Source organism: Emydura macquarii, unplaced genomic scaffold (genome assembly GCF_026122565.2).
Source record: "Emydura macquarii macquarii isolate MOO-44397 ecotype Brisbane River unplaced genomic scaffold, CSIRO-AGI_Emac_v2 contig_1043, whole genome shotgun sequence".
NCBI classification, from domain to species: Eukaryota; Metazoa; Chordata; order Testudines; family Chelidae; genus Emydura; species Emydura macquarii.
This window is the reverse complement of record NW_027131180.1, coordinates 13,033,747-13,058,018: the sequence shown is the minus strand read 5'-3', so window position 1 is coordinate 13,058,018 and position 24,272 is coordinate 13,033,747. Positions and strand designations below refer to the sequence as shown.

General features: G+C 43.4%; 1 protein-coding gene and 1 long non-coding RNA gene across 5 annotated transcripts in view; both read left to right on the top strand.

Moving 5' to 3' along the window:
• Positions 1 to 24,272, top strand: part of CASK (calcium/calmodulin dependent serine protein kinase) — a 410,160-nt gene that overhangs the window by 176,476 nt on the left and 209,412 nt on the right. For all 4 annotated transcript variants that reach the window (XM_067545145.1, XM_067545148.1, XM_067545147.1 and 1 more), the window contains exons 3-4: positions 1,921 to 2,026; positions 14,866 to 14,943. In XM_067545145.1, coding sequence (XP_067401246.1) covers positions 1,921 to 2,026; positions 14,866 to 14,943 — 184 coding nt within the window. The remainder of the gene's footprint in view (positions 1 to 1,920; positions 2,027 to 14,865; positions 14,944 to 24,272) is intronic.
• Positions 938 to 1,919, top strand: LOC137150995 (uncharacterized). The gene is made up of 2 exons (XR_010919136.1): positions 938 to 982; positions 1,693 to 1,919. It is a non-coding gene; the product is annotated as an uncharacterized lncRNA (long non-coding RNA).

Genomic DNA, 24,272 nt, shown 5'->3' with positions numbered 1-24,272 from the left:
AGGGGGAATGAAAACTAAGATTTGCAGCTGAAAATAAAGAATGACATTGTCTTTAACCATGCACAAAAAAGCATAAAAAATAAGATGTTGATGACAGGCTTTCATCTTTTAGAATTTGAGCTGATGTGTTGGGAAGTGTCCATTTAATGAAGTTGGAGCAATGGTGAAGAAAAACATATTCATGCTGATAAAGGAAAGAGAAATTTAAAACCAACCCACATTGGATTTTGTTATGCCTCTGTGAGAAGAGAAGGACTTTTTAAAAAATATATTGTGAATACTCTGAATTGCTAAAGAACTTTGAGATGAATCATAATTTTTTCTTGTTCTTACTTTCTAAAATACTGTAAAAAGAGGCTATACTTTAAATTGATGTCAATGCCATTTCACAGATGTGCTCTGGATATGTTTGAACGTTAGAATCTTCAATCCTTTTCTCCTCCTTCTAACACAATATTAAGGACATAATCTCCCATATTATTTCTAACTTTTAATAATTTTAAAATGGTTGTTGCAATGGCATGGGGTAGATTACTGTTGTGGTTTTTTTGTACCAGGAGACCACTTTCTAATGAAATTAAAGGAAAAAAGTAGTGCACCACATATATGTGTAACCCACTAAACTTTAATTACATAAGTACTAACTGTAATTCCATTTTACTGCAGGAATAGTTAGTGAGTTCAGTCTGTTTTGACAGCAGAATACCCACCTTTGGATGATAAGGCATAAGATAAATATGCAAAGTTGAACTGTCATGGATACCTGTACCCTGAGTTGCCCCACTTTGGAATAAAGAGACAACAGTGTATTAAAGCTGTACAGACTGAAAAATAAAAAAACTTTCTTTGTAAGAAGACAATTTGAGAGTTCACTAAGACTCTTCATAAATCTAAACATGATCTTATGATTACAGCAATACAGGAAATACTATGAAAACAAAAATAATGGCATCAAACGCACAGATTTCTTCAGTACCAGAAGGTACGCAGGCCACAAATCCTATGAATTTAAAACATGCACCACTGATTTGGCATTTGTTACCACACCATCCTGCACTGAAAAAGGAGCACGCGCATCCAGTTCTTTGAATAGGCTGGTATCTTTCTCCTTGTGGTTATCTTGTGAAAATTAGTAAAAATAGGCAGGTGAGCCTCAGCCCTCAGGGCAGAAATCCTCCTCCTCCTCCCAAGTACGGAGCTCACTCGCGCTCTCTCTCTCTCTCTGTGTCTGGGTGAACTAAACTAACTGAAGTTGGTGGGTTTTTTTGTTTTTAAATTTGGGAGTGGAATTATCCCCCATCCTTGGAAGTGTCCTACTGAGCATGCTCCAAAGGTTCATGAACCTCTCCCCCTGCCCTCCCCCTCAGTCCCAGACAAACTGGAATCTTTGGACAGCTACTGTACTCTTCTGGCAAAAAAAAACCCTAACTACTACTATTTAAAGGAACTGCCAGAGAAGCATGGATTACACATGCGTAGCTGGGTATTATTACAAGACCTATGAACCTTAGTATGTAGAGAGTAGTTCAATTTTTCAAAATATGGTGTACAGTTATTTTTTTAAATATCGGTTCATTCTATACTTTAGAAAAAGAAATAACCTCACATAAGAATTTAGGATTGATTTTTCTTTTGCTGCTGTTGTACTTTCCCACTAACAGATCTAATTTTGTGCATTTACTCTTGTTTCAGAAAAACTTACCTCGTTTCAGAAAAACACTCAGAGAAGGAAAAATGACTCATTGTCCTCTTGTCAGTTTTGGTTATAAAAGTTAAAGATTATTTTGGAAATAATGTCAGATGTCTGAACCTTCCCAAAGAATGTGTTTTTCTTTACTAATTGATCTTAAACTTCTTGGTTGTGTGCTACCACTCTGTGATCAAGGCAACTGATACAATACTTTTCATTATCTTCCACAGATCTGAAGAGGGAAGCCAGTATCTGTCACATGCTGAAGCATCCCCATATTGTTGAACTATTGGAGACATACAGTTCAGATGGAATGCTTTATATGGTTTTCGAATTGTAAGTTTCTTTCTTTGTTTTTATCACAGTGTTGTTTGATTAATGACTAGAGTTGGGCAACATTTTCGGATGAATTGTTTCTTTGTCAAAATATGCAGCTTAAGGGCAACCAGAACCGTTCATGTAGAATTCAGTGAATAATTTTGGCTTAAATAAAATGGGAATTTTTTTCAAGTCAAAACATTTTTTTCAACATTTTTTAAACAAAATATTTTGACGTTTCATTTTGAAACAGTTTGTTTAGAAATTTAGCTGGATTTATTTAAAAAATAAAAAGGTAAAATATCTGGAAACAAAACAAACTACAACAGCAAATTGCTCAGGTAAAAGGAAGCCATTTTAAAAATTTGTTTGGTTTGGCCTTCAAATCAAAAAATTAATTACTTGCTCAGCTCTGGTAATGACATATATTAAGCATAAAACATATAATCTAAATCATTCTGATTTTGAATTCAGGTTAATTTTGGTTGTAGATTTAAATTGAGATTTCTCAATTATTTAGTGAGTTACATTTAAAGTGCTTCAGTTTTTGGTGTCACTTTCTTTTAAAAGCAGCATGTTTTAAGTATAAAAGTTAATTTTGTTTGTTTGCAATGCTTCCTTGGGAGAGATGAAACAAGATTATTCTGTTGAATAATCATCCAAAAATTATACAAATTCACTTTATGGCAGGCTGATTCAAAACTATTTTTTAAAATTGTACCTAAAAAAAGCAAATGGCCAACATTTTTCAAACCTAGATATCTAAGGTTTGTCTCTTCAATACATATATGGCACCTGCATATAAGTGGCCTAATTTTCAAAGACATTGAGTACTTGTAGCTCCCATTGACTTCACAGGGAGATGATCTTGCCCAGGACCTTTGAAAATCAAGCCACATGTTTAGATATCTGAGTATGAATTTAGGAGTTTAACTTTAGGCACTCCAGTTTAAAAATGTTGGCCATTTCTTATAAAATAATGGCTATAGTCCATATTAACACAAACAGCAATCTTTCACATTAATGACATTTTTTTCAAAGGTTTTAAATTAGTCGTGCTCAAACACTTTCAGGACTTCAGGCTTCTACCAACAGACATGAGAGCAAAACAGACATTTACATGAACATGTAGCTTTGCATTTCCTTGAGCTAAATGGGCGGAAGAGACTGATCTTAGCCTCCAACTTGCAAGTGACCTCAGAAAACAAGACACACAATTAGGGCCTGATATTAATATCACACAAATTTCACCAGTTGTTAAAATAATTATTTTTTGTGGTTTGTCATCACATAGACTAATAATTTAAATGTATAATGTCACTAATGAATATAAAATCCCCAAAAGCAAAGAAATGAAGCAGAAAATGTAATGTGTGCTTACCTAAAATGAATTCCTGCAAGCTTTCAATAACTGTTGATACTCTTCTTTTCCTGCCCTTATTGACATGTTTTTTTAAATGTGAGGGAAAGTGTTGCTAACTTAATGAAGGTAAACAGTCTTTAGCCAAGTTTTTAAAATGCTATTTCCTAATATTGGGAAATACTTTTTCAAAGTGGGAAAGTCCAGGATAGAATGAAGAGGACAAAAATTACACTTCATTCATTAATGTGTGTATATCTCCACCTACTGGTTAGAAGAGGTACTACTCAGGAGTCTGGAGTGGTATAGGAGTATTCAGTTTTCAAAAGTACAAATACATTTCTATTAAATACAAATATATGGGAGTTTTGGATACAAAATAAAAACATGGCTGTAGTTCTTTAAGTCCCCCCATTATAGGTGTGAAAATACTATTCTGTGGTGGATGTGATGTCCCTAGCAGGGTGCACCCTGGGGACAAGCATCATCACAATTAGCAATCTGTTTATTGAGCAGGGACTGCATTTTGTGTAATTCAGGGGGAAGGGACAAGACAAGGGGAAACAAATATATGGAACCACCCTTTTGACTGTAGTTTGAAGCATTGTTCATAACTCTAAAGCTATAATGTTTATACATTTTCAAATCATTCATTCGTGAGTTTTTTTTGTTTGTTTTTATATTACTAGTTTTAAAAAAGAAATAAAGTTTACTGGGACAGTTTAGATACTTCTGTTACATTATAATACCGTTTCACCTCATATGAAAATATGTATTTGGTTTTTTTAGTTTGAAGATAATCAATTTAGCTATCATTGACTTATGGGAGAGTGAAGAAATACCACTTTCCAGCAGTTTACAATCTTCTTGCTCAACAGTAGCTTTTTAAAAAATTACTAAACCCCCCTCCAAATTTGTTATGACTAGTTCTCATGAGTTGAGTCTCATAGCCAATTTGGAGGGAGAAACTTAGTTACAAACAGTAGGAAAACCACCTCTGAAGAATGCTAAATTGAGCATCTTCTACAAGTTTATCAAAGCCTGTTGAATTTCTGTCCTCTGTTCCAGATGGTGGTGTCCCTTCCTAGCCTGACCAACTACCTGATGAGGACATGAGTTATGGTTTGCAGGCTTTTTGGGATAATATTAATGAGGGGAAAAAACATACACAGTAAAATAATGCCTTTGCTTGCAGTACATCTTCTCTAAATCCTTCCAGGTTTAGCCCTTTGCCCCATCCTGCACACCTAGAACAATGGGGGTTTGATTTTCTCTTACTACTCCCCTGAACACACATGCCATGTATGTACATATACTCTTGCCATCTGCTACTTTTCTTTGTCTCCCTGCATTCTATTAATCCATATTTCTTCTTCAAGTGATGTCCCCAGAGGTGCTGCACTGTAGGTGCAGCAACACCTTTGTGTCTGGAGTCGGAGATCTTCAGTAGAAGTGCCCATCGGATCGCACATGTACACCTTCCCTCCCTCGCGTGCATCTCTGGAGTGGGACCGTGACACGGATCACTGGGGGTGCATTTCTCATAACCTGGAATGGATCACTTCTGTATGCATTCCCTGTTATCCCCCCTGTTCTGAGTCTTACTCAAGATACAGGAAGACCAATCTGACCCAGTAAAGCACATCTTATTATATAGCAGATGCAGCTGAACCTTACATAGCAGACGTGACACCACTAGACGCACCTGTTTACATAAATGGACTAGATTTCAACATTGGTGCACCCCAAAACATATAGAGGCTGCTCATGCACCGTTACCTCTCATACTAGACTACCTCCTTCAATTCAAATAAGGTGGACTAGCCAATAGCTCGATTAGGGTGCACATGGCTGCAATTACTACTTTTCACCATCCTACTGAAAGGCATTCAGTATTCTCACACCCCCTCGCGAAGCGTTTCATAAAGTTCATTCAGAATCTATGCCCACAGGTAAGAGTCCCCTCCCCTACCAGGGACCCAAGCCTATCTTATGCTCTCTGACTAGACCCCTGTTTGAACCAATGGCAACATGTTCACATTTATATGTAGCTATGAAAATGGCCTTTCTCATTGCCATCACTTTGGCTCAGCAGGTGGGAAAAATCTCGACCCTTATGGCATACCTGCCACTGATAGTGTTTTATAAGGACAAAGTGACATTTTGTCCACATCCCAAATATCTACTAAAAGTCTTAACATCTTTTCATTTGAACCAACCCATACACCTCCCCTCCTTTTTTCACAAACCATATGGTAACCAATGAGATGCAACTCTTCATTGGATGTAAGACTCGCATTATCATTGTACTTCGATAGAACTAGACCATTCTGAAAATCACCACATCTGTTCATATCCACAACCAAGAAGTCTTGGGGCCATGCTGTATCAAAACACCACCTCTATAAATGGATTTCACAATGCTTACACCACTCACATGAATTCCATAATAGACAGTCGACTACCTCAATAAGGACACAGTCCACACAAGCACTGTCAACCTCCATTGCATTTCTTAACAATGTTCCAATCATGGACATCAAAAAAGTGGAACGAGTGTCCTGGATACATTCGCCCAATAGTATACCATCAAGCAGGATTCCTCTGCAGACCCCATCCTTGGACATACAGTCCAAGCTGCTTCAAAGCCCCAACCTTCCAGTTAGGGGCCCTTCTTTGTAGTCACTTACAGAGGGGCACCCATGAAGATCTCACTCGAAGAAGAGAAGGTTACTCACCTTGTGCAGTAACTGAGGTTCTTCGAGATATTTGTCCCCAAGGGTGTTCCACTACCCTTCCTTCTCCCCTCTCCTTTGGAGTTTAACATATGGGCTCTGAGGGTGGTCGGACTGCTCTGCACACTATATATTTTCCACGCACTGTGTGAGAGAGGGGAGGTTCACGTGCACAGTCTGATGGGCATTGCTATTGAAGACCTCCAGCTCCAGACCGCAAAGGCACTGCTGCATCTACAGTGGAGTACCCGTGGGGGGAGACATCTCAAGGAACCTCCAGTTATTGAACAAGGTGAGTAACCTTCTCTTATGGCTTAGGCCCCTACTGACCTTCCCTTCTTATAGTAGAGCAAACCACATAATTTCAATATGGTAGGCTATGTTGACACCTCCAACAATATCTAGATTTGGACTTCAGATATGTGTTAATGGACTCACCCCCATATATGATAGGGTTATCACTGAAGGCGAGAATTAGAAGGTAGGAGGACAGTAAAGATGTGACCTAAAAAATACTTGCCTTAGATTTTGGTTTTTTAAAACAATGTGTGTTAAATTTTGATATGTTGACTGCAAAATATTTTTTCTTTCTAAGCAATAAATTACATGCAGAACTGATTGTGGTGCTTGATTTATTCTGTAAGTCCCAAAGCATGGGCCAGGAGACTTAATTACACTCTTATAAATGATTATGTACACCTTGGGGACACTCATTGTAGTAATTAATAGGGATTTAAAAAAATTGGAAATGGAAACAAGGGTTTACATTTATTTTTACCATTCCAGTAGCTCAGAATTATGGTACAAACACTCTTAATTGGCTTTTTAATTACATAGTCTTATTGCTATTTAATATTAATATACAAAAAACTTCACTGTGAAACAGTTAAGTTTGCTACACGCATAACATAGCTGACTCAAACCCAGAACGGAAGGAAATAAAAAGAAAAGTCACCTTAAAAAATACGTACCCCGTCCTCCTTCATCCACAAACCTTCCTTACTGTCACCACAACTACTCTACACTGCATCTGCTGCAACTTTAAGTCTGCCCTTCCCTCTTGCTTCCCTTTTCCATAAGCTTTACTAAACTACCCTCTCCTAACACTATTTGTTGTGGATGTTTAGTGATGTAATGTATTGTATTTGGTGGAGATAGTTTCATAAAGGGGGGTAATGGAGGCTGGCATCTAGAGCAGGTTAAGATTGTGGTGGGTGATATGTGGTAGTTGTAGTAATGGTAAGGTGTGCGCCAGTGGGTAGAGAAAAAGAGGGCATTTACTGTTTGGTTATTTAACTTTTTCCTTGCTTTTGCGGGTTTGCATCAGCTATGTTATATATGTAGCAAACCTAACTTTTTCCCAGTGAAGTTTTTTATTGTAATTTCCTACATTTTAAATTTATTTTATTAATTCTTAAATGGTGGCTTAACACTGAATGAAAGTGAAGAGGGCAGACCTGTTGGCTTGTAGATGCAGCAGGTGATGGAGAAGACTTTAGGTACTGGTAATTGCTGCACATGAACATTTGTGTCAGGAGTTAGATATAAAAGCTTTCTCTGTTATACACAGAAGTTACACACAAAGTTTGTGTCATCTGCTGCCCATAAATGACACATGAATTCTTATGCAACAGCAGCAGCAAATAAATGGTACATAAAATTTAAACACCAGCATAAAGTTTACACACAGCTCCACATAAGCAGAATATATAGTTTCTGTTCACTACCATTGGTAATACTCTTTCAGCTACAAAGAAAGACTGCTGAAAATGACCCTAAAACAAATTTTTTCTCTCCCAAAAACTGCTTTACACCAGCTCTACTCAGTATATACCTCTTTACCAAATTTTGCTTAGATCTATGGTGTTTTTTGAAATATCTGACGACAATGAAAGATTGGACTGCCAAGGAAAAATTTCAATGAGATCCCAGTTTCAAGGATTTCCTTTTAAAACACAGAAGAAGACTAAATAAAAACTGCATAGAAAATTCATGAAAACTAACACTGAAATTTCACACTAAACTTTTAGAGGAGAAATAAGGATTTGTGCCCCAAATTATTCCCATTTTAGGATGCTACCCTCAGACATAGTAAGACAGCTGCTGTCCTGAACAGTTTACAGTAGACTTGCATTCTGCATGTTGGTAAACCCCAAAATCAATGACTATGCGCATGTGCTGTTTGATTCTTCTGTTATGGGGTGCACAGGAGTGCCAGTTTTATCTTCACTGTCGGATGAGGAAAGTATGACCACAGTTCTAGAGAGACTACAAATGGTGGATGGGTAATGTTGTCATCTAAAACTTATTGTTTATCTTTTACAGCACCTACATACATACATGAACATTTTATAGTGGTACAGCAGCTACTAAAATCCAAATGGTTAGCTGAATTGCTTTGAGATTTTGATGTGTCTCAGAGGGGCACATGGTAGCAATAGCTGCCTTTTCCTGTTAAACTGAAAGATACTAACGACTGGCTGAATCACAGATCTCATTGAGATTGATGGATGTGAACTCGCCCTTCAATTAACATAGCTAAGTAGAAGTTATTCACCTCCCCCCACCGAAGATCAAAGGAGTTTTTGACTGGGTGACTGGCAATTGCTACAGTTGCTACAATTTGTGAGTCCCGAGTGGCAATTTGATTTGCTGGGGGTGGGAGAGGAACGTGAAGTATTTGGGTGAAAAAAATTAGACACATGAATACTTCCTGGGAGGGGAAGTGGTATATGGGGAGAGTAGGGGTTGGGGCTGCAACAAGGGGCTGCAGTTCTGGGGAGGGAGATAAATGGGGATGAATTAGAAAGTTGGGGGCTCAGGTGAGGGAGGCATGGGGGTTGAGGGAGTGGAGGGGGTGGGACACTGGGAAGAGGGATGTGGGGCTGAATGGAAGGGGGACTAAGGGAGAGTAGGTTCAGAGCACCAAGGCATGCTCCCTACAGATCTGGGCAGCTCTTGCCACTCTAGCGGGGTCTCAGCCTCCCTCCTGCTCCCCTCATATGAGCTGGGATGGCAAGGCTTGCCCCTCTGGGGTTCTGAGGCCCTCTTGCTGACCTCCCCCCTGTGTGTGCCAGGAACTGGGGGGCCTGTGCACATCTACAGGGGTTGGATATCCTATATCCCATTCATATGAGCAAAGTTCTGGGGCTCTTGACCTTTTGGGAGTGTCTGAGGCCCCCTCTTTGTCCCTAGTGAGAGCCAGGATCTGGGGAAGTCCTCCCCCTTTGGAGCAACTTGTGATTGGGTGGACTAGGCTCAGAGGCCCCCTGCTGGAAGCTCAGGGTCCTGCCACACATGTCCCAGGAAAGGAGCAGCAGAAGAGTCCTTCTAAGCAGTCTAGAGTGGCTGCAGGGGAAGCCACGAATCAGAGAGACTGCAAGGAGCAGCCAATCAGGGTCCAGAAGGGCCATATAAAAGGAGCTTCAGAGCCAGAAACAGTCCGTTCCTTGCTGGAGCTGATGGAGTGCAATTGGTGCTCCTGGCTGGCCAAATTGAACTGCAGCACCATGGACAGCTCAGTACTGACGGGCGGGGTGGGATGAGAAAAGGCTCCTGGCTAGTTGCTGGGCCTAAACCTAGAGGAGCCCTGAGCTAAGGGCGAAGCATCAGTGAAGGCTGGGACAGCGGGGAAGTGGGCCCAGGAAACTGAAAGCAGTTTTGTTAAAGGGGCATGGTGGCGTATGGCTGCTATTCTTAGGGTCTCTGGTCTGGGGGGCCCAGAGTAGTGGGTGGGTCTGGGCCCTCCATCCCCAGAGGCCAGTGGGGATGTGGCCTACAATGGGACAATGCTAAACCCCCAGAAGGGGAGCTGAACTGATTAGTGGCCCAGCTGGAGACTGGGGCCAGAAGGGCACAAAGAGGGCAAAACTGTTGTCTCCAGCGAGGAAGCCCTGGGGTTCTTGCCCAGTACCAGGGCTGGGACTGGTTAAAGACTGCAGACACACCCGACCAGAAGGGGTGCTCGTGAGAGGTAGGCACCACACCATTACAAGGCCCTAAAGTTGTTCAGTGCCGTAGAGCAGTGTTTCTCAAACTCTGACTTCAACCTGGTGAATCATCAGTCTGTCATAAGCAATTTTATTAGTACATCTGCGAATATAAAGAAGACAGCCCGTATTGAAATGTTACGTAAAACATTACTCAGTGTTACTCAGAAACCTGCTACAGAGTACTTCCTGCTCCATGTATGAGCACCTTCTCAAACCATCAAACAACTGAGTGCTGGGGATGTATAAGGAAAATGCTGCCTTTCGACTTCCACAACACCTTTCTCTCCACATCACCAATGTGTGTCTAGAACTCTGGCTGGTGCTAGATTCTGTCTTTACCAAAACAAAAAACATAGTTTTTAGTAGAATGTAACACAGGTTAGTTATTTTCAGAATTTTTAGACAGTATTGCATGCTTGGGCATCAAGCTCTTTCTGGCTTGGTGTTGACATGGTCTGTCCAAATCTGAAAAAAAGTGGGGTTAAGAGAAGCGCTTCTTGCACCTCTTTTTTTCCAATATCTCAAGTCCTTAATGCTCTAGTAAAATACAACTTTCATGTAGTGAAACGCTCTAGTTTCTACAAAATTTGTCTTTTAGTTGAAGTACTGGTTGAGACGTTGCTATAATTATTAGCTTACTGTCTAAGCACATTGAATTTTCTGGTGTTTGCCATAGCAGAGACCAAGATTCCAGCTTGTATGCTTCATGGTAGCAAAGACTTCCATCATAAATTTTAAACTTTTAAGGCAGTATATTTTTTAGTGACAACACTATTTAGACATGAAACAAATTAATCTCTTACAGTAAGGTTCTTTCATGGAAAGCTGATCAGTTAAAGTCTGAGTGAGGAAAAATACAGACAGTTTGGTTGTGCTAGTGAGAGTAGTGTAGTTGAACTGATTGAATAAAATGTTAAAAGCATTGCTGCTCACATGCTGTAGCCCATTTTAACAATATCAAACCAATTTCAAATTGACTTTAATTTTCTAAAACAAGGGAGATTTTCTTCCCGTCACTTTTGAAAATTGCCATTTATCTGTAGGAAGAGTATTAAAGTGAGCACATTTATTTTCTGAGTAGAACAATCCTAAAGATAGGTGTTTATAGTAGCTTTTGAGGACACAATGCATTATAAACGTATATCTTATTGTAAAGCCTTTGGTCAAGAAACCACTACTTGATGCTGTCAATCTTGCTATCACCCTGTGTCTGATCCCTCTTCTTGGGGAAAGTTCATATTTTAAAAAGGTGCAACTGGACAACTGTGGTGGTGTAGGGAATCTTCAGATTTTCTTGACCTCAGAAAATAAAGTTTTAGGAATGGATATAGGATGAAAACTGGTGGTGGTATTCAATTATCTACAATACAGGCTCTAGTTTATTATCTCATCTTAGTCATATGTGGGGAAAGAGTGTCCTTACTGATTCTTTTAGTTCTGATGCCATTGCCCTTTGATATCAATCTTTGATACAACTGAATTTTGATTAATCTGCAATTCCTAGCAGGTATGGATGGAGTCACTCTTATGTGACTTCTCTGCTCCTTCAGGAGAGGTCTGAATGTAGTTCCTTCTCTACTCTGAAGAATCTGTCATGCCAAGGGCCCTTCAGTCTTCTACCTTGTCAGTTGTCTAGCTCATCATAGGCCAGTAGGGTTAGTAAGGAGACATTGGCAGAGGTGTCTCAGGACTGCTGATGACACCCCATGTTTACATCATCTCTGACCATGGCATTGCAGTACAGATTGCTATGAGTGACTCTCTCTGTGTAAGAGATTTGGGTTTGGATAAGGGCTAGATGTCTGCAATTTAGTTCCGACAAGACTGATGTAATAATGGAAACATAGGGGTAACAACTAGAAGAATTAATGAGGATTATATTAGCCTAAGAAAGTGCAGCCAATGTTTGTAATACAGGTTTACAATTTGTAGGGCTAGTTAACTCTGATGCTGCTGCTGGATGCTCACATAACAGGTGTGGCCAATAGGTTTTTTTCCTGGTAAGATGAGTGCAAGTTTCCTTTGGTTACAGATCTTTTTACAGTTATCCATACTTTGTTACCTTGAGGCTAGACTCCTGCAGCGCCCCCTACATAAAGGTTTTATCCTGGGAACTGAAGTTGGTGTAGATTACATCTGTACACTTAAGCAGAGCTTTGTGTTGAGAGCACAGGAGTGTGATCTGAACTGGTTGCCTTTTAGTTTGACTGGCTTTCAAGGTGTTGCTTGAAACCATAAATAGTTTGGAATCCAGTTGTCTGAAAGTCTGCCTCTCCCCTGATGCAATGCCTCTGCAGTTGTGATCAGTTGAAGGTGCTTAAGCTGGAGACCCACTAGTTTAAATGATAGTAAGGAAAACTGCTTAGAGGTCACTTTTCATAAGGGATCTCCTATGCAGATACTTCCTTCTCTCTTGGTCTGCTAAAGACTGGATATGTAAACTTTGTAGATATGCTGCTAAGCCTGTCTTTATCTCGGACCTTTGGAGAGGGAGGCTGAAGTGTGAGGGTGGTTGAAAGTGAAAGAGTTATATGATTATTATTGTGGCAAGTAAACACCATGTTTGAAGTTGAATGCCCAATTTGTAATGCATGTCTTCATTTTTGATTTTGTGTTAACTCCTGTAGCTCTGTTCTACTCTAACCCTCCCCTCCACCAAATAAAAAGTAAAATTAAAAAGCAATGGATGCACACTTTGATATAAATCTCAATCAGTCTGCTTAGTTCTGGAGAATACTGTACTGCTGACAAGTTTATTTCTATAGTCTGAAGTTTATAAAAGTAATATTATCCATGAATCCACAAGTGGTTTACTACTTCTCATTGAAAGTTAGGTTACCTTAGTACTTGTGAACACTTACAGCGCTGCTGCAGCGCTTAGAGAAGATACTAACTAGGCTGACAGGAGACCTTCTCCCATCAGCATAGGTATTCCACCTCCCCAATCTATGCTAACAGGAGAAGACCTCCCATCAACAGTGCTGTCCACATTATGGGTTAGGTCGGTATAACACTGTCGTTCAGCAGGGTGGATTTTCCACACCTGAGTGATGTAGGTATATCAACATAAATTTGTAGTGTAGATCAGGATTTAGAGAATATAGGCAATTAGTGATAGCCATGTCAGTTGCAGAATATTAGAGAATATCTGAATACCTGAAGAAGAGCTCTGTGTGGCTCGAAAGCTTGTCTCTCTCACCAGCAGAGGTTTATCCCATAAAAGATAACCCACCTCACCCACCCATCTTATCTCTTTATGGGCAATTAGGTAGGAAAACCAAGGAACCAGTGTCAAAAATACAATATGCACTGCCATTTTTTTCAGGTGCACCTCAGAGTGACTAAAGTGGTGCTAAACTGACTGACTTCTACATCATCCCTATGAGAATACTAGTTGGAAAGACTATAGCCCTTTTGGGGATATATGGCTGAAAGTCACTATTTAAAATTCAGTTTGAACAGAATTCCCTCCTTGGAATACAGTATCTGACTGAGATTGCCTTGCATACAACTGCAATTCCTGGTGTAAATACAGTTGTACTTGTGTGGCTTCATTTTTTCCTCTTTGAAAGGACTTGTAGGATAATATTGTGTAACTGGATGTTTGCTTTGAGGGCCCTGCTGTGTATGGTACCATAGGAGTGTCTTTTTCACATCTCTTGTTCAGCATGTATACAAGAACAGTAAGGGATATACAGATTTGGTGTGGGTTCCACTGCCAGTAGTATTTTGAGAACACTGCTGTATATCTTCATTTAATTTGTCTCATGCTGTGGTTGCTTAGCTTCCCCTGTCTGGCCATGACTGAGGCTTGAATGAGAGCTAGATGGCTGAACCTAAATCTGGATAAGACAAAGTTGATTGGTAAGGGGAAACACTAGCAGATGTGATATCTGCCCCTACACACTAAGAGTTCGGATATGGGTCTTGCCATTTGTTAAAGTTTATAATCTAGGGTTCTCTTGAGCCCTTCAGCTCAGCTGTTTATCCAACTCCAACATCAGAGGCCAAGAGGGCTTCTTCCATTTGCTCTGGAGTAGAAGATTGCAGCCATTTGTCCTGGACATGGATCTTGCCATAGTCATCCATGCGTGCCCCTGTTATTTCCAGTTGGAGTACTTAAAGCACCCTACATTGGGGTACACTTTGAAGATCGCTTAGCTTCAGCAAGCCCAGAATGTGGACATCTGCCCTCTTGACAGAGCTTCCACATATCGAGCATTACAACATTAGAGCTCCAGTAACTGTGATGGCTTTCCAGTTTATTTCTCAGTCTATTCAGGTTATTGATTTCTAGCCTAAAAAATCCTTCTGTGGTCTGGGGGCCTGTGTGTTAGAGAGAGTGCATCCAACTGGGGCAGATGAGATCAGCTGTAGTGTCTGAGCAGGCCATCAGTGACCTGCTGGTATGGTGTTTTTGTTGGGGAGATGTTGGTTCTAGAATTAGTTTTTCCACCTAGCGCTGACTAAGCCTTAATCTGTTGACTGTTAGGGTATGCTCTAGAGGCTGGCTACTTTCCCAGACTTTTAATGGTGTTGAGGGCATGAGATGTTTTGGGTTGGGGAATTTGTAGTTGACATGTCATTTTGGATATATTTGCTAAATGTGTTATTGTTTAATTATGAATTGTACATATGAATAAAGCACTTTTGATATGAGCATTATACAAATTGAATAAACATATTTCTGAAATATTTTACTGTAGTTGGACTTGAAAGCCTATTATCTGTTTTCTTACAAGAACGTTTTTCATATCTTTCTACCCACAGTATGGATGGAGCAGATCTGTGTTTTGAAATTGTAAAGAGAGCAGATGCTGGTTTTGTATACAGTGAAGCTGTAGCCAGGTATGTACTCTAATTAATCCCTGGGGATAAAGAGGAGGGGATGGAATAAGTAATTTCAGTTGCACTGACTTGTGGTTAAAAATAGAAATGCTATAAATAAGTCTTTGCAGATTTGATTCTTATAGGGAGATCTACAGTAGAGTGTTTTAAAGGATACTATATATAAAAGCGGTCCCTTTTATGTGAGCTATGATTCTGAATGCTTGATCTGATTGTCAAATAATGTGCTATTTCAAAATCAATATTGAAGTCTTTCTTTGCCTTTTTTATAGGTGCCACACTGGGTGGGATTTGATGGCCAATGGGCCTGGTGGGACTAAACATTTCATTTTACTGCTGGTACTCCTTCAGCAGCTTTTAGTAGTGTCAAGCTTATCCCTGTAACTGTGTTTCTAACTCATTTAATTTTTTAACTTTTGTAGTTGCATGATAGGCTAAAATGACAGTGAATTCAAAGTTGTCAACAAAGAAATCCTGTATTGCTATATTCAATTGAATGTCCTTTTAAAAATTTACCTACTTCCACAGACTCCTCTTAGGTACATGTGGAACTCTCAACTGCCAGATGCCCGATTTTGGCCAAGTATTTTTAAAAAACCTCCTGAGCTGCCAGAGGTTTCACCTTAAACTCTGGTTTCCTGCCACTATCCTAGAGAGTGCACTTTGACTGCTCTTTGTTCCCTGTCTCAGCCTAACACTTAACCTGCTATAACTTACATCACCAGGATTCCTCTCTTGCAAACCATAACACATCCATGCATGAAGAAGGGACAGAGTAGGGCTAAGGTTGGGGTGGAGGGGAGAATGGGAAGGTATGGGGCTGTGGTGGGGGAGCAAGGCTAAGGCAAGGGTTATGGGGGAGCAGCAAAGAGTAGAGAGGACCATCTGTGGATGGCTAAAGAGTAATGAATGACTTTCTCTGCTGAAGCACTGAACACTTTACTGCCTTCTCCACTTGATAGACCTGCTATGGTTCTCAGTCCCAGGAATCTTAGCAAGTCATAGCAGATCTGTCAGGTAAAGAAAAGTTCTTGTGTCTCCTGCCTACTTCATTACTAAAGCGTTCATCCTGGCACTCTATGCAGCCCACGCTGAGTGTACCTTACTCAGCTTCAGTGGTCATCGGCTACTTCCCCTTTCTTCTGTGCCAAGGAGCCCATAGCAGAGAAACTTTCTCCATCTGCTTCTCTGATATCTGAAAAAAGTATGCCATATACTGTCATATCTTTGTTTAGACGTCACACTTTTTTTTTTCCAAAATCATATGAGGCTGGTATGTTTTACAGGATTTACTAATGCAGAAAATTAGAAATACGTAAGTGTTGAAATGAAGCCATGCAGACCCAAAATTTTAGGCTTGTAGGAAAAAAGGATTCCAAAATGAATTATTCAGATTGCTTAGAAATCTCAAACTACAACTGAATACAGCATGAAAATTATCTAGAATATTGATTTTTATCCTCATTTAAATGTATGCAAGTTTGGCAATGATCTGAGTGAGGTTTAACTGTAATTTAAGGGATTTAAACTTTGCTTTGTGTAAAACATAATACAACCTTAACCATGGAGCTGCTGGAATAATCTCAGCAACTACTTAACAGCACACAATAACATTATGCAACAGTTCAGGACAAGAAATAAATTTTAAAATATACTGTACTCAGTTGAAACAATAGAATTTGGAAGACAAGGAAGCTATTATTCAGACACTAATTTAGCCAGGCTATTGGGCCTAAGTTCCTTTCTTAGGTCTGGTCTACCCTAGAAAATTAGGCCAGCATAATTCTATTGTTTGGGGTGTGAAAAATCCACATCCCTGAATGGTGTAATTAAGCTGATCTAAATCCCCATGTATACAGCTATCAGTCAACAGAAGAATCCACCTCCTCTCAGGGAGGTGGATTACTTGCACTGATGGGAGAATCCCTCCTATCAGCATAGGTCTGCAATGCACTGTTACAGTGGTACATTTGTGCCTTGTCATGTTTTAAGTGCAGAAAAGTCTATAGAATCTTTAAGAACCACAGTGGGTGAGGACATGAATTTTTACATGTTGTTCCAAAATCAGCAGCACTTAACACTCCACTTTGGAATTAGTTTAGTATAGGACAAGAATGCCACGTAATAAATCAAGTTTATTGGAAAAGGGCTTGTTTTAAGCATAGATAACATAGGCAATAGCCTGAGGCACCAAGAAGGCAAAATGACAAGCAACTTTCTGTGAAAAGATCTTGAGGTAGATTAAAACGGACTAGTATTAGCCAGTTCTTCGAGTGCTTGCTCATGTCCATTCCATTGTAGATGTGTGTGCACCCTCGTGTATGATTACCGAAACTTTTTTCCCTTGAACAGAACCCGTAGGGCTGGCTTTGGCACTCTCTGGAGCCCCGCGCACATGCCATGGTATATGAGGTGCTGCCGTCCCTATGCCTCCTCAGTTCCTTCTTTCCGCCTGTGACAGTTGCTGGAACTGCCTTGGTTTGCAATCGCAAGTGCTCATTCCCTTTTGTTCTGACCCTAATTGTTTGTTTGTTTAACTTAGTTAGATAGATTAGGCCTTAAGTGTTGTTAATAGTATAGTTAGTCAGCTTAGGATAGTCTCAGCTAGGACTTTGCTGGGAGCGGGGCATGCCCCGGTAACCGAGCTTCAAGCTGTGTGCCTCCTGCAGGAAGGCCTTTTCGCTGAGCGGACCTCCCCCATGATAGTTACCTAAAGTGCCTGGGGAAAGCTCACCACAAGGATAAGTGTAAGATTTGTAAGGTTTTCAGGCCCCGAACTCAAAAGGACAGAGCGATCTGCTTGAAAGCCTTACTAATGGAGGTGGCACTCCGACGAGCCTCCAAACCAACCCGCTCTGCTTTGGTACTGAGTGTGGTATTGGTACGGAGCGCGCCGTCGGCACCGGCTCCGCCTTGGCACCGGCCTTCTTCCTCTCCATCAAGGAAAAAGCAGTACAAACAACGTACGGAGCTGGGTCACTCCCCTAAACCGAAGAGAGTGGGGTCAAGCCTGGTGCCGCACCCCAGCCAGACTGTGGAGGCTCACTCATCACTGCAGGAATCTCCAACTAGAGAGCCACCCCTGACTCTTGGGAGTGGGGGGCATCTCTACACCTGCCGGCACTATCGACACCGGAGGTGTTTCAGGCAGCATGGACCTTGTTGGCCTTGCCCATACCCCCAACCCGGCCTCTGCCAAGAGAGAAGGGGCTGGTGTCGCAGGGGAAGCCCGCGTTGGGATCCCCTGGTTGGATCAAGCGATCCCTGGAGCGAGGATGAGATCTCCGACAACCCGGTCACCACAAATGGAGGGGTTGACGTGGCATCGCTCCCCTAGAAGTCGCTCCAGGTCACTGTCACCAGAGCACCATACATCAGCGGTGCAAGGAGCGAGTTCGCACTCCCAGCACCGGTCACAATCCCTGGCACTGGGTGAAGTTCGTGTCAGGAGGCAGCACCCATCAGGGTTGCCTGCAGGAGGCCGCTCCCCAGAGGAAAGTTGGCACTATTCCCTGGCACCGAGGAGTTTGCCCATACACCAAGGAGGTGCAGAACCCAATTGCCGGAGGCTGACTCGGCATTGAGAGCGAAGCAGCGCCGCAAGTCTTCGATGCACAGGCGACACTCCAGGCATTCCAACTTGCAGTCGGAGCATGATTCCCCACATTGGCACTGGTTGGGGCACCAGTGCCAGGTATCATTGTCATCGCAATCAATGCCACCGAGAGGCCGTTCTCCTGTGTGCCGAAGCACCCACAGATTGGGTCACTATTTCCCCATTGCTCGGCACCATGCAATGGGAACCTCTGAGGCAGCCCCACCATGATCGTCTGACAGTGAGTCCGGGTCCTCTCGAGAGGACAAACTCCGGGTGAGCCGCCGCCACCAACAAAAGGTGCTGGAGCACCCTTCAGCTCAGGCAGCCCAGGGATAGCCTCAGAAGCAGTGGCCTCCCCAACGGCCGTATTGGGGATCCTGGGGGTTTCCAGTCGGACCAGGCCCGCAGTCGTTTAGGTCATTTGGAGTACAGTCCGCACCACCGACTGCAGACAAGGGCCATCGTTTGGTTTCCAATGACGAGTTGGACCCCCCCAGAAGGGACCTCTGTTGGGGGCCCCCCTGTCAGCAGGCAGAGATGCCACCACCCACACCCTGCAAGTCCTCATCCTCTTCCCCGGATTGGGCGGTTAACCAGGAATACTCAGCACCCCTGGATTATTTCAGGGCACATCAGGAACTCCTCAAAAGGGTGGCTTCCAACTTGGGGTTGGAGGTGGAGGAGCTGTAGGAGGCATCAGACAGTCTCTTTAATGTCCTGTGAGCTGCTGCCCCAGCACAGGTTGCCCTCCCTGTGCATGAGAGGGTATTGAAAATAGTAAAGGCCCTGTGGCAGACCCTTCATCAGTGGCCCCAACCTCCAAGGGGGCAGAGAAAAAAACTTCATCCTGGCAAAAGGGTTCGAGTACCTCTTCACCCACCCTGCTCTGGGTACCCTAGTGGTAGATGTGGCCAACCAGCGGGACAGGCAGGGACAGCCTGGCTCCACGCCAAAAAACAAGGATAACAAGAAGCTGGACCTGTTCAGGAGAAAGATTTATTCAACAGCAAGCCTGCAATTTCAAATTGCCAATCAGCAGGTTCTCCTGGGCAGGTACAGTTTCAGTCTCTTGGACTTGCTAAAGCACTTTGCGGATGCTTTGCCCCAGGACCAGGCGCTGGACTTTAGTACCAACCTGGAGAAGGCATCACGGTAGCCAGAGTGGCATTACAGGCATCTTCGGATGCAACAGACTAGGCTGGCAGAGCCATGGCCTCTGCCATCTGCATGCGCAGGTGCTCGTGGCTGCGATCCTCGGGGCTGTCACAGGAGGTCCAACAGTCCATCCAGGACCTCCCCTTTGATGAGTCAGCCTTGTTCTTAGACCAGACAGATGCAAAGTTTCATGGTCTGAATGACTTGAGCGCCACGCTTCGCTCGTTGGGTCTCTATATTCCCCAGACCTCTAGGCTCCAGACCCATCCTCAGGGCCAGCAACAGCAGAGGTACCAGTCTCAACGATTCACGCCCTACAGGCAGAGGGATAGAAATGGGGGATCTAGGAGACATCAACCAATGCCAGGGTCCTCCTCAGCCCCCCAGCAAGGGTCGTTTAGCCAATCTAGCAATCTAAGGGGAATCTAAGTTTTGAAGGTGCATCCGAGGGTGGTGTACCAGTCTGTTCCCTGGATCCCTCCCGTCCCTTCTTGAGCGCCTACCTCCCTTCCTGTCCGAATGAGCCAAGGTCACTTTGGACTGCTGGATCCTTGGCATGGTTTCAGCAGGATATGCCCTCCAGTTTGCTTCTACCTCTCCCAACAACCCTCTCACCCTGTCCCTCTGCAGAGACCCCTCTCGTGAGCAATTCCTCATTCAAGAGGTAGAGATACTTCTCAGCCTGGGGGCCATAGAGAGGGTTCCACTGGACGTGAGGGGAAAAGAGTTTTACTCGAGGTACTTCCTCATCCCCATAGCCAAAGGGGGTCTAAGGTCAATTCTAGATCTGAGTTGTCTCAACAAATTTCTCAAGAAGTTGAAATTTTGCATGGTCTCCCTAGCCTCTATCATCCCCTCCCTGGATCCAGGAGACTGCTATGCCATCCTCGATCTGAAGGGCGCTTACTTCCACATTTCTATCTTCCCCAGCCACAGGTGTTTCCTCCGTTTCGTTAGCTGGTTCCCACTACCAGTTTGCAGCACTGCCCTTTGGCCTTTCCTTGGCCCCAAGGATGTTTACAAAATGTGTGGTGGTGCACCTGAGGCACAGAGGGGTCCAAATTTTCCCTTACCTGGATGACTGGCTAATCAGGGGCAGGTCTAGGGTTCAGGTCCAGAGCAGTGTAGATCTGAAATGTCACCTGTTGCTGGCTGGGTCTGCTAATAAATGAGCAGAAGTCCACTTTAACCCTGGTGCAGTGAATAGAGTTCATCGGGGAGGTCCTAGGTGCTTCCCAAGCCAGAGCTTTCCTGCCCCAGCCACGATTTGAGTCAATGTTGGCCATCATTGCTCACCTGCACCTCTGCCCAACGACAACAGCCAGGCACTGTCTGAAGCTGTTAGGCCACATGGCGACCTGCACTTACATGGTGAAGCTGGCTTGCCTAAGACTCAGACCACTTCAGTCATCAGTTTATGCCCCGAGCAGACATTCCCTGGACTGGGTGGTGTCAGTTCCCTCTCACATCCTGGCCACACTAGACTGGTGGCGGAGTCCCTTGGCAGTGTTGAGGGATGTATCGTTCGAAGAGCTAATCCCCTCGGTTACCCTGATAGCGGACGCCTCGGACTTAGGATGGGGGGCCCATATCAGCACCAACCTCAGCACACAAGGAGTCTGGTCGAGGGAGGAGAGGTGCATGCATATCAATGTAAGAGAGTTACGGGCTATTCGACTAGCATGTGGAGTGTTCCTCCACCTTATTGCTCACAAGGTGGTGTAGGTACCGACAGACATTACAGCAGTCATGTATTACATTAACAGGTGTGGGGAACCTGCTCCTCAGCCTTCTGCAAGGAAGTCATTTGTTTGTGGGATCTGACGGTGAAGCACAATTTTCACATAATAGCTTCTCAACTCCCGGAAGTGAGGAACGATGAGGCGAACTGCCTCAGCAGGTCGTTCTTTCCCTGCCATGACTGGTCGCTGGAGCCGAAGGTGGTCTCTGATTTTCCAGCGGTGGGGCTATCCTGAGGTGGACCTGTTCACGTCTGCATGGAACAAAAAATGCTAGCAGTTCTGCCTCCTTTGATGTCTGGAGGCCGGGTCGCTCTCCAATGCCTTCCTGCTGCAGTGGTCGGGAAGCCTCATGTACGTGTTCCCACCCATTCCTCTCCTTCACAAGGTCCTGCTGAAAATCAAGAGGAATAAAGCGAACTTTACCTTAGTGGGGCCAGCCTGGCCGCACCAGGCATGCTGCTGGACTTATCGATCGTCCCCTGCTGGAGCTTCCGAGATGGTACAATCTCCTGTCCCAGGATCACAGTCGCTTGCTGCACCCGGACCTGGACTCCGTGCACCTCACAGCGTGGAGACTCAGTGGCTGAGCGCAGACGAGCGAGCCTGTTCCACGCAAGTCCAGCAAATTCTGTTGGGTAACAGAAAACCTTGCAACTAAAATTCCAAGGGCTGGCCGTGGCCTCCCTGATGGTCCACCTAGCGGCTATATCGGCGTTCCACTAGCCTTTAGAAAGGAGATCAGTTTTCTCCCACCCCATAACGATTAGGTTCCCAGAGGGGATGGAGAGGCTCTATCCGCAGGTCCGTGACCCGGTGTCTCCCAGGGATCTCAACCTGGTCCTTTCGCAGCTCATGGGGCCCCCCTTTGAGCCTATGGCTACTTGCCCATTACTGCTGCTGTCATGGAAAGTGGCCTTCCTGGTGGCCATTACCTCGGCAAGGAAGGTCTCCAAGATTAGGGCGCTGACCTCGGAGCCCCCTTATACTGTGTTCTATAAAGACAAGGTTTGGTTGAGGCCACACCCGGCCTTCCTGCCTAAAGTGGTTTCCCAATTTCATTATAACCAAGACATTTTTCTCCCCATGTTTTTTCCTAAGCCACATGGTTTGGAGGAGGAGAGGAGGTGGCACGCATTAGACGTCAGACAGGTGTTGGCATTCTACATTGAGTCTATGAGACAGTTCTGGAGGTCTACACAACTGTTCATTTTCGTGGCTGACTGGATGAAAGGCTTACCTGTTTCCACCCAGCGCATATTATCGTGGATAACCTCCTGCATCAAGTTCTGCTATGAGCAAGCAAAGGTGCCGCTTCCAGGGGTGATTTCAGCCCATTCAACCAGAGCTCAAGCTTCGTCTACAGCCTTGCTAGCGACAGTGCCTGTGCAAGACATCTGCAGGGCTGCACCTGGTCATCTGTGCACACCTTCATGTCCCACTACGCCATCATCCAGCAGGTGTGGGATGACGCAAGCTTCGGCAGAGCGGTGCTGCAGGCAGCTTATCTGTATTTCTAGTCCACCTCCAAGGTATTGCTTGTGAGTCATCTACAATGGAATGGACATGAGCAAGCACTTGTAAGTAACCTTCTTTTCTTCTTCCTTATAACTGTTGTTCTTCAAGATGTGTTGCTCATATCCATTCCATGACTCCTCCCCCCCCCCCCCCCCCCGCCAGTGCCCGCTCCCGGAGTTATGGCAAGAAGGAACTGAGGGGGCGTAGGGTCGGAAGCGCTTCATATACCGCGGCATGTGCATGGGGCTCCAGGCGGCACTGGAGCTGGCCCTACAGGTTCTGCTAAAGGGAAGAAAGTTCTGGTAACTGTGCACGAGGGCATGCACACACACACACACACACACATACAATGGAATGGACATGAACAACACATCTCAAAGAACAACAGTTATAAGGTAAGTAACAGTCTTTTTTCGTGCTTATCAAGTTCTTTATACTGAAACTTAATTGCAAAGACAAAGCAACAGTTCTAGTCAGTTTCTTTTTGAAGTCAGTTGCATCTGTAAGGCCTTTGAATCATGCTGAAATTGATATTTCCCTTTGAGGTAAAGGCTATAAAGGTTTGTGGTTTGGAAGGGGCTGCAGAAAGAAACTGACTAGAATAATAAAATTCTAGTCAGTTACCCTCTGCAGTGCAGTTTAAGTGAGAAATGACAGCTTGCAAGAGTTTTAGCAGTGAGAGTGATGAAGTAGCAAATTTTGAGGATGATATAGGAAGAGAAATTGTTTGGCACAAGTCTAGATATGAGAAGCAAAGGAGGTGAGGACAGTTGAAAATGATCCAGAGCTTGAGATCTGAAGTTATCAGGAAGTTGATGAAGTTGTAAAAAAGAGAAGTGAAAATAGAAACAGGAGATGCTTTGAGAGAAGATGAGATGCTCAGTTTGACTTTTAACTTGAGAAAATGGTGTGATGTCCAAAAGAATACAGTGAGAAACGAAGTGATATGAAATTGTATAGAGGAGCCAAGTTCAGGAGGAGAGAGAAACCGTCAAGTTGTCAGCAAAAGATGGTAACTGAAACTTGGGGCATAGAGTTTTGTAAAGATCAGTTTGAGTGATAAGGCAAGTAGTTGGAGTTCGGAGTGGAACTCGGAAGTTCTGGACTCCTAGCTTTGTGATAATTTTTCTAGACCTTGTAGCTTCCTAAAATTTTTGTTCAGTTTGTTGAACTCTTAAACATATACAGAGTATTATACCTCTAAATAAAACAAATATACTTCACAGTTCATCTAATAGTCAAAGCCTCTATACACTCAGCATGTGTGCTTGTAAAATAAACCTTTACGTTGAAATTCTCCCTGATCTCTATATTGACTG